Genomic DNA, 15673 nt, shown 5'->3' with positions numbered 1-15673 from the left:
GTGTACAGATTTTTCTTTAATGTTTTAAACAAGCTTGTCTAATCCAGTATGTTTAGGGTAGTTGCAGTTACAAAAGCTGTGTGGTGCTAGTGTTCGTTATTGCAAATTTGTTAGTCACCAAAATAATAGAATGACAGCAACTACTTGTTGGGCTTGTATGGTGATGGTCAGATGTTAAGCATAACTTAAAAGAGAAAGTTGTGCTGTCTAAAAGCTTGAAGCCCAAAACTTTTCTGTTTGAGATTGTGGTTCCCTAAATGTTACTGCCAAATTTGAGCTCTGTCAAGTTACACAGTGGTACAAACTTGATCCAGATCAGGCAGAAGCATATAACTGTATTTTCGTCAAACTAGAGAATGTGATGTGGTATTTATGCTAATTGTGGGAGGATAAGCTGTGGCTCCTCAACATTGTAAAGTCTGCTCTAGGAAAGATGCCTCCTGAAAATATTTTGGGCAAATTTGAACTGGTGTGATGACTTCACACTTCTTCTATGCATTGTCACATGGCTGCAGTGTTTTTGATTTGGTAGTAGGAGCTACAGGGTGCACTTAACTCTGGCTCTATGACCTGTCTTTTCAGCTTTCAATGGAAATATTTTCCCACTATTAAATCCTAAACATAATGGGTGAACTCATGAGTACACTAGTGCTTCCATGCAACAGGCATGTAGTATGTTTTGTGATGCGCTCTCCCCATTTTACTGTTCTAGCTCCCTGTATGTCTCATCACATTGTGCAGCAAGGAGAAAATTAACATATTTATTCACTATTTCTTCACAGGTTACTAAAATGGTCAAAACAGTCACCACCAGAACAGTGCGTCAGGTGCCACTTGGGCCTGATGGCCTGCCATCAATGGATGGCTCGTCTCCCATGGGCAGCTACACAGATTCAATAGACAGAAGGTACATGAAGAATGGAGAGCGGTACATCACACCACAAGCATCATCCACGTTAACCAGATCTTACAACAACTACAATGATTCTTACCCTGAAAGCCACGAAGGCCAGTATCGCCCTTATATTGGTCATGATGGTTATGGAGATTTATCTGATAACTACGGCAGCTTGTCTCGTGGTGTCAACTACCGTCCTCGCTATGCCTACGTGCCAGGAAACAGCTACAGGCCAGATGATGGTAGCTTCACTTTGCCAAGCAGAAGGGATAACTATGGTCCTGTTGCCCAGCCTCAGGTGCCAGTGGGTAGCAACGTTGACTTGAACCGTTCCCAGCCGGAACGTTTCCAGCCGGAGCCCTACGGACTGGAAGATGATAACCGCAGCCTTGGGGTAGATGATGAAGGATATGAACTGGATCCTGATTATTCCACTGTGAACCGGAGGACATCTGCAGGTGTGCCAGAGAGAGGAAGACCTCACAAAGGAAGGTAAAACCCATTTGTTTTTTATAATGCTGATCTGCAGCTGTTTTGCTTATTTGAATATGTGCATTTGAACTTCTAATGGTGTGGTAAGTTCTAGAATTACTTGACAGAAAAACAGGTAGATCCCGTCATTTCATTGCCCACAAACGCAAAACGCGTATGAAATACAGAAGGCAATGAGGGTAGTGCTTAAGAGCTTTACTGTGTTTCTGGGCTGCTTAGTTTAGGTTGAATTTAGAAGGAAAGAGGTCATCTTGTGGAAGAGGGCTAAGTTACTTTTTTCCTCTTCCTAAAAATGGTTATGACTGCATTGTGTTGTCCCAGAGCCATCTCATGCTAGCAAGGTGAAGAGAGAGATTTGTAATCTGTGAGACTTGTGACAGGTCTGGGGGGGTGTGTGTGTGTGTCAAACAAAGATTTTGAACAGCTGGTTGGGGTTGCGGACAAGCTGATACTTGGTGGTGAAGGGATGCCTTGTTATATAAAAGCTGTCTTGTGAGGTGTTTAACAGCCTCAGCTCCTAATCCTGTGCTAACCTCACACCCTCAGCTGCATGACCAGGTTGTGCTGAACCTCACTGAAGTACTTCAACATATTTTTTTTAAGACCAGATCATTATTTTTGTCCTGTGCCTGTATAAAGGGGAGATAAGGGCTGTGTTACACTTAATGTAACTAAAGTGACTGGTCACAAATTACTTCTGGTTCAGTCCTCTTTCTAAGGGGTGTTCTATTATATGCTATATTTTCTGATACTAGTTGTTTGTGCTGGGCTCACAGCTATCAGCTCTTGCATTTGGAGAGAAAAAAAAACAAGCTTGGAAAGAGAGTATTATCACTCAGCTGAAAGTCATCTTCTGAGTATGAACCTGAAAAACTTGTATACTTTGTTTTCCAAGCAGCATACAAACTTTTGTGCGTGCCTGTGTGAAGTCATATCCTCATGATTCATGTTTTGATATGGATTTAGTTCTCATTATTTTCCTTTTAATTTAGAGTAGTTTCCAGAGCTGTAAAGAGAGTCTGGAACCCATCTGCCTCTGTGTGTGTAGATGGTCTTCAGACTTAATAGTTTTGACCAAAGGCCTTACTTCATCAGCAGTAGTTGTCGGTGGCGTTTGGGTGGGCCCTTTTGCTCTCTTGCCTTGGAGCGCTTCTACTTGGAGATGTTAGGTTGTTCATGGTTTCGTTCATGCTTTTATAGGTCTGTCTTCCTTTGCATTTCTGTAAGTTCATTTTAAAGCTAAATGGAATCAAGCACCTGAAAATTGTCATCGATATTTTTAAAAAAAAGAGAGAGAGAGAGAAACGGTATCAAGGCATATCTCCCAGAACCCCCTTTAAGTCCCATGTCTTTGATCTTGCAAGCTTACCAACCAGTGGAACCACATCAACGTTTTATGGGGCTAAAGGGAATACCTGCAGCCAGTGGGTGCCAAAAGACTGATCAATCTATCAAACTTTAATTGGTGCTCCCCTGCATCTAAGCAAGTTTACAGTTCTCGTTAAAAACAGTCAGGCAGCACTTCTCTTAACTTTTTATTAACGTTTTTCAAACTGTATGCACGATGAATAATTAAATGTATTCTCAGAACCTATCCATTTGCATTTTGAAAGGTGGCTTGTTTCTTATTTTTTTTATTAAACATCCTTTTGATTTATTGTTCCTTGCAGTTTGGATAGGACCAATTCACAATTTTTGTTTTATGTGTCTTTTGTTGTGAGGGTTTTTTTCTGTATTTAATATGATCAAGAGGCTTTGACAAGTAATTAGCCTGACTGTGGCAGCAAACTTTAGCTGGAGAGAACATAAGATGATTGTATTAGGGCCTCTTCATAAGTAGTTACTTTTTGACATTTCAAAGATATACTTGAACAATTCAATAAACCTGCATTTCAGACATGCTACTGATCTGCAAGAAACTAAAGACTACAAATAGTGCTTTGTACTAGATGAGGGTAACTACTACTTGATTATTTCTCTCTAGTTTTTTAAAAATAAATTATTCCTTATGAAAATGATTAAATGAATGTAAAAAATTGATGGCACACTTGATTTCGAAAAGTTTGTAGGGTAGATAGAATAACAACACTGTTAGAAGCTTCTCTACTTCGCAGTGACTTTCAGCTTGGGGCATCATCATCATGTCACGAACAGAATTCTTCTGTTGGTTAACTCGCTGTGGAAATTTAAGTTATTCTCTCATTTTCTTCCCAGTAAGTACTGCCCTCATTTGTTAACAGTTCAAAGGCAGAATAAGGATCCTTACTGCCAGTTCCTGGTTTTGATGCTGTTCTGTCTCAGAGGACTGAATGGAGGTTTCTAATCTGAATCTGTGGTAGCGAGTCTCACCCCCTATGTGATAAGAAGGCAACTCAGCTGTGTCTGGAGGGGATCCTAGTCAAGGGGATTACAAGTACAGATTGTTCTTTCCATCCCTTGCCTGCTCCATTTGATCACAGAGATAAATATCTGTTGTGATTTCCTACTGTCATCACCAGCCTCAATTTAAGCTACTTATATTTCATTTTAAATTGGGGGAAAATGTGCCTCCTCACAAACATCTACAAATCAGATAAGTGCACAACGGGAAATATTCCCTCTGTTGGCTCTTCAGTGCTTATGGCTGGGTTTGTTTCTTGTTTTCTTTTATACAGAGTCTCTGTTGTAAGATATATTATTTTCTGCAAGAAGAATACCTTGCGCTTAATGTTCTTTTCCTCAGCGTGTGCTCTGGTTTGGTTTAAGTCAGACTGCATAATAAATTGGGGGGAGAGAAAGGCATTTAGGGTATATAATACTGATATAATATTACTCAAATTTACTTGTGAAGGTATTTACACATTTTTAATTGGTTTTATGCCCTTTTTTTTCTTTATTTGGCAGGTTGCCTTTATGAAATTGGGGGGGGGTGTTGTAGTCTTTAAAAATTTGTAGTCTTATCATCTTGCTATGTGTTTTATATACAATCCTTTTTGAAAGGGAAGCAGGAAGTACTGAATATTTTTCATTCACAAAAAACTTCCGTATTATTATTATTTGAGTATTTTTAATCATTAAATTGAAGTTAAGACAAATGAGCAGGAAAAAATGGCAAGTCATAATTTTTATTTTTTAAATTATCTTCTGTTCAACTTTTCATTTCTTGCCTCTGTGGTAATTTCTTTCCAGAGTGGATCACTAAAGTTTGCACTTGTACTAGCATTCATGGGATTTCTTTTTACCTAAAAACTCTGGGGCAGCTATTGCCAGCGTTACTATTCCAGACTAGTCAGGATGTGAATTTTTAATGTTGACTGAATAGACAACAAAACAGTTTTCTGCTGTTAAATTTTCTATGGCAGAAGCCTGACCTAAGAGACTGAGACAGCATTTGGTGGTCACTTCATGGTACAAATTATTACTACCAGGAAGCGAGCCAGATTTTAGATTAAATAACTGTAACACTAGGTCTTCCTTGCTCCTGTTACATATAGACAGTGTAAGCATATTGGTATTATGTACATCTTAGTCACGTTCTACTTCTGGTGTCATTTTTCAATCTAGAATATGAAGGCTTACATTTGTAGATAAACTTTCAGTCAGCACTTCTGGCCTGACTTTACCCATTTCAAGTGTGGTCTCACAGCAGCACCGATGCAGGCATACTTAAGGCTGAGGAGGTATCTATCACTGGTAGATAGGCGTCTCTGGTTTAATGACCAACCGTAAGTGTAATACCAGGATGTAGGCAACATTGGGATGTCTTCTAGTTTGGGGCAGGAGTGTATGGACACGCCTGGGCAGAACGGGGTGAAGCAAAAAATGCAGTCAGTTTGGAAAAGATTTGTTTTTTTCTGAGGCTCCTCCTTAGAGCAAATGTGATCTCTGTTGATCTTCTGGTAGCAGAAGGCTGACCTATGACTTGAGTTTTGCTTGGCAGGCGGCAACCTGGGTCAGCTCATCCATTAGCAGCTTTTAGGTGGTTCAAGTCAAGGGGATTTCGGTGTTTTAACCATATGGCCCATAACTCAGACTTGTCTCAGCAGAGGATTCAGTCCAGTTTGGAATCCTCTTGGACATCCTCCTATCGGGGAACAGAGGCTGGCAAAAGTAGGACCTCATCTGCAAAGTCTTTAGATTTCCTCTTCAATGTTTGGCACAAAGCTCCCTACTGAAATCCCAAGCCTTTCTGGTCTTTTATCCTAAGCAGAGATCAGCTGCAAACTGCGATGAATGTAACACTTGTATAAATTGTTGAGGATTAAATGTGTAAATCCTTTACCTGTTTACTCAAATGTGCCTATGTTGAAGCCACAAGGAAGGTGATAAATCCACAAGCTCTCTCCCAGTTTTAATCTATGCTAGAATGTGTTTTGATCAATTCCCTGAGAGAGGTGATTAGTGAGACCCATGGCTTCCTGAAAACTCAGCTGCCTTCCTACAAACAGATGGAAGGCAAGATGCTTATAGTCGGCAACTCTGGCGTACTACCAGATCTCTTCAGTCCCGAGAGTAAAGAGCTCTTGGCTTCCTGAGCACAGATGACTGTATCTGCTGAAGCTCTCGTTAAGTCCTTCTTGTGTGTCAAGTGGCTTTCCATTCCAATGTAACTGCTCTGCTGGTGTGAAAGTGAAAAATTGCATTTGACCCCCACTAGTCTGACTTGGAAAGATGATTTCTTTGCTCTCTCTCTGCGTAAACGTTTTGCTGATTTTACTCATTTGTCTTCAGAAACTGGCTGTGTTTAACTGCCTGATAGATACTTGCTTTTGACTTCTTCACTCTTTGCCTACTCTGTAGTTCTCTGGCTCCCAAGCCCCCTGTTGAAGGAGGGGAGATGGAACTTGACCTGGGCCAGACCATCTTCACTCGCACAGAGAGTGGGGATCTGTCTGCCAGGGCAGTCAAAGGCCTTGTGGTAGTTCTGCATTACGCTGCCTGATCAGTTATTTTGCTCCTTTGCAGTGTGGGTTGTTTTGGGGGGGGGGGGGGGGGGGAATGGGTATTTTACTTTCTCCAGACTTGGTCACTGTATTTAGTCATGTGAATCTGAATTGGTGTGATACTTCCCTCCGCTGAGCTTTCTTGTACAGCTCTTAAGTTCACACTAGGATCTTAGAGTTTCTAGATAATTCTTTAGGGTCTTGAAGGGTGAAGCGTCCAGGTGTTATCTTTGCTGCCAGGTAAAGTCATTGGGTTTTGTTACTGATGCATTAACTAGTGGCTCTTGACGCTGTTTCATCCTACGGAGGTATGTTGCATCTGACCTGCATGGGCTTATTTCAGCAATAGTGTTTCTTGTGTTCATCCTTTCTCTACAGGTACGTGAGAGACAGTGTCTTGTTTCAAAGTAGCTGTCTTTGTATACTAAAATGGTTGTGTTAGACCTGCAATGCTATTTTTTCACTAAGGAAATGGTCCCGCAGAATCAGGTTGAGATTGGCAGGAACAGTTACAAGTGAATGGTTCGTGTAAGAATGGGATTGTTTGAAAGTGCCAACAGTTGTTAAAAGTCACTTATGGTTCAGGGTCTGTTTCCTAGAGAACGCTTTGCTTCTGCTGCCGGGATGGGGCCAGCAGTATGTGCCGTAGTCACCACTTCATCACAGAGTAGCAGCTGGTGGGTTCTAAGCAATGCTGCCCTCCCCACCACCACCTGCATGATTCATCCTAAACCGTCTGCAGCTCTCTGCACCTACGGCACTCAGGAATGCAACCTCTTCCCTGCAGCATGAAACACTCGGCATCTTCCCATGTCCTTTTCTACCCCAGCTCTGTGTTTTGGGGATTTCATCAGAGAGGGATCATCAAAGGCAAAGATCATCAAGCCTATTGCCTGTCTTTAGTGCATCAGTAGCTTTGTATTGGAACAAAGAAAGAAAAAAAAAATTAAAAAAAACCCAACAAACTTTGTTAAAATAAGTAGCAAGTTGGCATGTGATCTTTTTTTAATGACTGATTCTTTACTTTAGGTATTCGCATTCGTATTTAATAACTAGTGATTGACAATTAAAAAAAGTATTGTTGGTACAAGAGTTATGTGGTGCTCTCTCTTGTCATGATAGTGTTGCAATCTGAAGTCCTAACGCTGAAGTTTTCTTTTGGGTAAACGTGAAACCAAGTTGCTCTGTGTGGCACAGGGGAGAGGACACAGCATGAGGAAGATGGGCCCATCCGTGTGGTTCTGTTTGGAAGGCTTCATGGAAATAATGCAAACAAACTGCATCCCAAGACAATAATTTTCTTTGTGTATTTGCATGGATAAGGAGGAGAGAGAAACTTAATTGTGCAGGTGTAATTGAGGTGGTGTACAGTTATCTTGTGGGCAGCTCTTAGGACTGAGGCGTGCTGAATTGCATGTTACCAAGTCAAGCAAGCAACAGCTGTGCAGAGGGCAATTATTAAAATAAATCTTCTGCTTCTTTTCTTTTATGCAGTCAACAAGAATTTAACATGAAGATGAGTTTGAGAAATGAGTTTTTGTTGTAGTTTTAATGCTGCTTGTCCCAAATTTGCATATGTAAAAACAGATTTTTGTTTGAGGAGTAGTTAAGGAGTTTTGTTATTATTTCTGTGGTGTGTATATGCGCAGAAGTAAATCTTTTCAGTGTTGTTACTTCTTGGAATGATGGAAACAGCTTTGTTCTGTAACAGCTGTCCAGACGTTGTAAATTACTGTGTAGAGCAAGTACTGAATTATACATACACAAATAACTGCATCTGTAAAAGGATTTCTTCAGATTCATTCTGAGTTTTGGATACTAGCCCATTTTTATCCTTTCATTCAGTTTATGGTTTAGAACGGCAATTAAAGGAACTTAAAGTCAGTAGAGGTGCTTTTAACATTAAAAACGTTAATTGTACAAGACTAAGTTCAGTCTCCACCTCCGGTCGCTCTTCTCCCCAGAGTCTCGTTTAATTAGCAGCCCCTTTAGGATAACAGCAAGCTCCATTTTCTTTGAGTTCTAATGGTCTGTACTTCCTTCAGCATGACATCAGAAATAGTTCAGTAACATCAGTCAGTGCTTAAAATGAAAGTTTCTAAGAATCATTTTGTAGCAATTAAAACTTGACTGAGACGATTACAACACTGAGATGGTAGCTAATCTGTCCAGGACAAAACAGTAAGGCCAAAAGCTGCTGCTGTTTAAAAAAAAGATATATATAGAAAGAAGTCAGTTTATGTTAACATCTATTAAGAGTAGTATTAGAGAGAAGGGAAGATGACGAAAAATCTTCTAGGCCTGAGATTTAAAACGATGGGATTCATTGGAATTTTGATTCAGCTTCCCAGTGGGTCACCTCAGCTCATCATCCCTCTCAGCCAGGTTAGTGAGCTGGTGTGAGCCTTTGGGGCAAAGCCTGAAAGAGGATAGATTGCAAAGTTGAAAGTGTTTGTGGGAGTTCGGAACTGTTAGGTGCAAGTCGCCTTATTGCCCTGTGGGCTTATTCACATATAAAATTGAAGACTTTATGACCAGTGGGTTGCTGTGTACAAGCTTCAGATTTCCTTTTGTACTCCGAAGGACTTCTCTCACAGGTGGGTGCACTGCACATGCACCAAAGCTCCTGTGCACAAACTGTGCATGTTTGGGAGGATGAAAGGTGTCACTGAATAAGGGATGAAGTATATCAGCGAATCTCAAAAACAGATTCTGAAGTTATAAATGCCTTTCCTTACAAATCTCTCGCAGAAATGTTCTGTCTTTAGCAGGTAGTTGTGGGAAGTCATCAGAGGGGGGGCAGATTTTTTTTCTGAAGGTTAGAGATCATAGTTGCAGTGGTGGTTGTTAAAAAGTTTGTCAAATACTGATATGTTTTGGTTTTAAAGAATACGGACATGTACTGTGTTAGAATATTTTCAGCTGTGTTGATTGTAGCTTTATCTTCTATGTGACAGTAATATCTAAATAGCTGTGTTAGCCGGTTGTGACTGACCTTACTTCAGTTACAGTGAATTATAGCACAACAAAATGGACGCCATTCATTCTAATGCTGTAAATGATCTTAAGAGTGTCTAACATCAGGTTAGTTGCTGATCTGGCGAGGGACACTTGGAGTACAAGAGTTGTTTTGGATGTCAAGCAGATTACTCTAGTGTTAAAAGTTGGACCCAGGTCTCTTGATCATCAGCATTTTTACCTGTATTCCAAATGATTTTGTACAAGATAGACTTCTATTACATGCTTGGATTCAGGATGTTGGTTTTCCATCATCTTTGACATTGTTATGTATATTGATGAGTTCAGTATGCTTGTGTGAGCATCAACATGGAAATGTAGCCGAACTTCCCAGACTTGCTGAAAAGTGTCTGTGGTCTCTGCTCAGGCCTTGAATGCCTTAATTAATTAGAGTTTTGGTTTGTTGCAGAAGTGGCAACATTAATGAAGCTCAGTGTTTCCTACTGAATATAATCCAGCTCTATCATAATTGTCTTGCTAAGTGACCAAGATGAATGCAATCTGTTTAATGACTTGCAGTTCCTGTCATTGTTTCATTGCTGGCCAAACAAATACTGTGCTGTAGTCCCATCACTGCTGAGTACTCAGCTATGGTAAATTTTCAAGTTACTACAAATAAATTATTTGAAAGTATAAATACGCTGCCCCTAATGATGTTTGTGATATTAAAAGGTTTGCTCATAGCTGAAATCTCCATAACTGACTCAGAGGTACAGAGTGTTTAAATGTGCTTTTTTCTTTTTTACCCTCTCCCCCACTTTCTTTCTCTTGGGACTATTGCTTCTTACAGGGGCTACGATGACCCCATCGAGACAGAGATGGTTGAAGAGAGGATACCTTACCTTCATGGTGGCTACGCAGCACCGTTGGCACAGCCAGAGAGAGGAAGCATGGCTAGTATTGACCGTCTAGGGAAGCGCTCCCCCTCTATTGACAGCATTCGTAAAGACCCCAGGTGGAGGGACCCTGACCTCCCTGAAGTAATTGCCATGCTCAGCCACCCTATTGATCCAGTCAAGTCTAACGCCGCAGCCTACTTGCAGCACTTATGCTACGAGAATGATAAAATCAAAAAGGACGTGAGGCACCTTAAAGGGATACCTATCTTGGTGGGCCTACTTGATCATCCAAAGCCAGAGGTCCATCGTAAAGCCTGTGGGGCTCTCAGAAACATCTCCTATGGGAAGGATAATGAAAACAAGGTGGCTATAAAGAACTGTGATGGGATCCCTGCATTGATCAGACTGTTGCGAAAAACAAATGACATGGAAGTCAGAGAGCTAATTACAGGTCAGTGTCTGTAGTTTCTTTAATGAATTATTCTTTAGACGAGTCTTTTCAACTCCAGGAACAAGAATTCCTGGAGATCAGAGCATTGAAGGAGAGTTTAGATCAATTCTTAAGCTGCACCATGTTTGTGGGGTGACAAAGTCTAAGGCAAACGTGCCTTTCGGGAAGAATTCGAGATCATCTGCGTGTGTAGCACACTCGGGTTTCCCTGGCTGCTGAGAGATGGATGATGCTTCTTGGATGTAGCATGCGACTGCATGTGGTTGAGTTACTGGAGCTTAAATGAGTAATAGCAACTTCATTGACAGGTAATTTGTAGTGTGCTTGCCCTCAGCATGTTATAATCATGAGGTAAGATATGCTAATCTGAAACTTTCCTTGTTAATCTCTTATAAAACAATCCTGCTGCCATGTCCCCACTACTTCATATTGATAGAACAGTCAGTCTGCTCAGGAACACTTCCAGCTCCTGGTGCTGGGGACTCTGAGGCCGTGTGTAAAGCTGCAGCACTTCTGGGCTGGAAAACTCAGATTTTAAGGAGCTTAGAGGCTGCTGTTGAGATGCTCTGGACACAGGGTTTGCCTGTTGCAATAATTGGAAAAGGGAGAATTACATTTTGAAGTTACTAAGTTTGTGCGCACTTTGCAGGGATTTTTCAATCACTTAACTCCATTATTCAACCTGGTTTTTATTTGAACTTAGTCTTGGACATAGTCCAAAAAGAGTGAAAAAGTATATGCCAAGTTTCAAAGTTCAACCATTAAGTGGAAGAGGGTGGAGAAGTATGTCAGCTCTTAAGCTAAGGAGAAATATATTGTTCTTTGGTCTACAATAACTCATGAGGAGTGAAGTGGATTTCCCTTTCTTTTCTCAGAAGCAGCAGGGGATGTTTGGATGGAGAGCAGGGCAGTCGCAATGAATTTCAGTGCCAGAACAGAATTTTTCAGAAAGTTTCGTGAGTGTGAAAATGGGTACAGGGCTGAAACTGTTTAGCTGCCTTATCAGTGTTGGATTCTGCAGGCAGACCCTATTGCAAACATGGATTAAGCCATTAGAAGTAAACATCATAATTCTATAATCGCCTCAAAAAAATTATAGCAGCTCTCCAAGTTCTTACTGGTAATCATAATTCTCTGAGGTGAACAGTGGCCTTGGGTGTTCCAACTGTTCTTCCCCAGCCATTATAGGATATTTAGCAAACTAGGTCTAAATATACGGTGTAGAAAGTAGCAGGGATATTTTTCCAGTCCTTTGCTAGTGAGCTGGTATAAGAGAGCTGTCTGTTTTGTCAAAGAACCTCGAAGTAGCATGTATTGGTTGTGCTTTGATTGCTGTCTGTGCTTTGTCTCTTAACATGGAAACTCTGTAGGTAATATTTATACTCTATTTTTGCACTCATTTAGTATGATGGCTGACTTTATTTTTTTTTTTTTAAGTAAAGAATATCTGATTTTCTGCTGTTCTGGTTTACTCAAAGCTCATTTCTGGAGTGCTGTGAAGAAATAAATTTATTTCTTTAGATTCAAGAAAGGAGAAGCCAGTCTATAATTTACTCTGAAGGAATATCATTATAATGCTAAGTGGTAATCAGTCACTTTTGAGATGGCAAAAACAAGCTGGATGTTTTCCCTTTTCACTCTAAATGGCGATTGCTTTGATTTCCAGTTGATTAATTAGTTTTACAGTTCAAATACATTTTACTTGACAGTAGCTCCTGCTAATTAAATGTAGTATTTTTATTCCACTTCGGGTTTTGCTATTTAAAGCTCTTTATTTCCCCTTACCGAGAAACACGAGGGATACTGAGGGCTTTAACCTAAACAGATGTCCAGCAACAGATGATGTGCATTTAATCTCCACCTAACCAGGAATAATTTCATTCCACTTCTAAAATGATATCACCAGATCCGGTGTGAGACATTCAAGCATCAGTATAGAAGAGAATAGTATTCCAGCAATGCCTCTGTGACTGATGCTGATGTACTTGCAGTCAGTGTTCAAAGCCTCAGCTGATAATGTGGAATTGTCCATTCGAAAAATGAGCTTCAAAAGTCAGCACCGAGAAAAAAGAGCCAACTTGAAGTGCAAAGGGAGCATTCAGCCAGGGCTGCTACAAAAGGACTGTGTTTTGCAGCCTCAGAATTTCAGATCACAATTCTGATGTTCTCATGGTGGGAATCTTTCTTATCCAAGTACTTTTCCCCGGTGGTAAACCAAAGTCCACCTTTGCCATGGAAGTTTTTCATTTTGTCTGGAGTGAAATCTCTGAGGACTTCTGCAGCAATGCGCGCAAAAAAAAAAAAGGAAGAAAAGACAACAGCATACAGGGTTTGCTTGTTTGTTTCTTTTAACAGGCTGCAAATTCAAGTTTGGTATGACACATTGACTTTTCTGTGGTTTAATATTTCTTTAACTCAATATTGGCTGCTTTTTGAAAGATTAATAGGAATCATCAGCTGGTCATCCCAGATGTGGACAAATTATAAAATGATCCTGCTTTCCAGAGATTTAAGTAATTTAAATAATTCAGATGTCTGAATTGAAGAGCACTAACAGTCTTGAAGTTTTGCTTCTCTGGGTGTGGGACACTGCCTGCCTGCAGGACAGGAGGTATATGGGAGCATACAATAAGACTTGTTATTTGCAGCTGGAGAGGGTGCTTTCTGGCAAAAGAAAGCATCATTCTCATCTATTTTGAGTCAGTCCTTGGGTTTAGTACAGCTCCATGGCCTCTCATTTACTTGGTGATCTGATGCAGCAGCCACAGCTGTCCAGAACAGTATGAATCAGACCAGCCAGCTGGGTCTGGTCAGTGGGTTAATGGAGTGGGGAAAAGCCATGCCAATATGTTAAAAACATGTAAGACGTAGATGCAGTGGCAAGGGAGCACAAGGGAGGAATTACATGTGTGATGCTCAGCGCTGAACAAGTGAGACTTGATGAGCGAGAAGTGTGTTCACTTGACTACTTCTCGGAATATATGCTTTGGAGAACACAACCTAGACAAACACACTGACATGCAATTCTGAAAGCAGGCTGAGTATACTGATACAACATTACTGCCAGATTAAGCAAGTCTGTAGCTTTTTTCTTTCAGCTAGCACTGGTTTTAGCAGAATTTGAAAACCTTCTTGGGGTTAATGCCATCTCTGTTTTACCAGACATTCTTGATATATCTGCACTAAAACATGATGTCCCTCAAGGTAAGACAGATAGATATGTGATGCGTGTAAAAATACCTTCAAAACTCAAGATACATTCATAAAATATCACAAATCTCACTTTTCTTTCTTTTTGAAGTGTGGAGTTACAAAAAGTCTCCCATCTACTGCACTGAGAAAAGCTTGATTTAACTGTTAGAGTGTCCATAAGTAAATCATGAGTAGAGTTGTGGTAAGGCATGTTCCATAATATTCTTCCTTGCATCGCTTTCTAGTCTTGGAACTGTACTGCTGAACCTTCAGTGGATCATTTTCTTGAGAAACTGAGAGAAATGAGGATTAAGCTGATAAGGAATTAAATCTGTTCTGAGCGGGAAAGCTGCAAAAGTTTTATCTTGAGTGATAAGGGGGTTTTGTGGAGGAAATGTTCCCATCAGATATGCAAGACCAAAATTCTATTACATTCTTTGAAAAGCAATCAGAAGTTGGTAGCTTTAATGAATAATTTTGTTCTTTGTGAAAACATTGAAAGTAATTTTGCAGTTTAACTACATTGCACTGATTTTAAGTGGTGCAGAACGTGATTTTCCTGATGCTGTATGTTGCCAAACTGGTTTTAATTGAAAAACGATTGACCTTCAAAATGCTCTACAGAGGAAATATTTTGATCTAATACTGTAATAGAAACTTGCAGATTGATTGACTTGCTCAGAATTCACACCTTCTGGGCATTTATGTACGCTAAGATCCTGTCAGCTGATGAGACACTAACTTCTCTTTGAAGTACCATGCTGGTTTGAACTTTCTGATTACAGATGAGCTTACTCCTTCCATTTTCTATTAGAAGGCTTGTTAGAAGAAGGTTCCTTTTCATTGTGTGTTCCGTGACACGTTCACGCTGAGGTTCTTAACTTGACCGCTACTTAACTTGAAGTAGCACAGCTTCAGTCTTCAGGACTTAGAATGATACAAGTAAGTCTGTCAAACAAATGCATACAGGACCAACATGCAACAAGAAGTCCTCGGTGAATATAATGCAGAGCGCTTTATTTTTCCAAATGGTAAATGATTTGGTATGGACCATAGATATAGAATTAAAGAGCTTCGTCTGATTTCTTGGTGACATTGGATTTTTGCAAGTAAGTGAGCACAGTAGGAAAAGATTTTCCTTGGATTTCAGAAGATAATGGCATATACGCATTCTGCCACAATTTCTTTAGAAATCTTTCCAAAGCTCCAAGGAGCGGAGATTTAGGAGAATATGGCTGTGGCCCTAATCACTTTTAATATTACATAAATAATATAGCTATGTTTATAGCTTATAGTATTTTAAAATACTATATTTTTACAGTAATAAGTACTTCTGAAATAAAAACTTGTGGCTTTTGTCCCTGCTTAACATGCTGAAAGAGTAGAGATAATGGTTGTAGTTAGAAATATGTAAGTATATTATGAATAGTATTTATGAATAAAATTAAGATTGTTCATGATTGTGATCATCTTCTGAAATGTAGTAGTTCATCTTTTTTCTCTAGTCAGTGGTCAAAAAGGCCAATACTTATAGTGAAAGTACATGGAAAATTTAGATAACTTAATTTCCCTTATGCTGCTGTGTTAGTGACTTGATTTCTCTTGAGTGCTATTCATATGAATTGATTAAACTTAAAGTTTTAAAAACAGTGTTTCCAGCTTGTTAGATCATTAGTGTGTTATGCTAATAGAGGTGGAATGACTTTTAAAGATAGATGTCAAATTTACAGGGATTTTTTTTTTTTTGCTCATATTTTCTCTTACACTGGTAAAACATACATTCTGATCTGAGTTTGTTTGCTTTTTTTTTAAGTTTCCATGGCTATCACTATCAGTGTCTTTTCCATGGAATTTCCTTTCT

General features: G+C 39.8%; 1 protein-coding gene across 12 annotated transcripts in view; it reads left to right on the top strand.

The window, feature by feature from the left end:
- The window catches only part of ARVCF (ARVCF delta catenin family member), a 297786-nt gene that overhangs the window by 212297 nt on the left and 69816 nt on the right, over window positions 1–15673 (top strand). For all 12 annotated transcript variants that reach the window (XM_049806997.1, XM_049807006.1, XM_049806998.1 and 9 more), the window contains 2 exons: window positions 783–1390; window positions 10121–10620. In XM_049806997.1, coding sequence (XP_049662954.1) covers window positions 783–1390; window positions 10121–10620 — 1108 coding nt within the window. The remainder of the gene's footprint in view (window positions 1–782; window positions 1391–10120; window positions 10621–15673) is intronic.

The sequence above is a fragment of the Accipiter gentilis genome, chromosome 7 (assembly GCF_929443795.1).
Source record: "Accipiter gentilis chromosome 7, bAccGen1.1, whole genome shotgun sequence".
Lineage (NCBI taxonomy): Eukaryota > Metazoa > Chordata > Aves > Accipitriformes > Accipitridae > Astur > Astur gentilis.
Note: the sequence above shows the minus strand (reverse complement) of the source record. Positions and strands in the feature narration are given on the sequence as shown.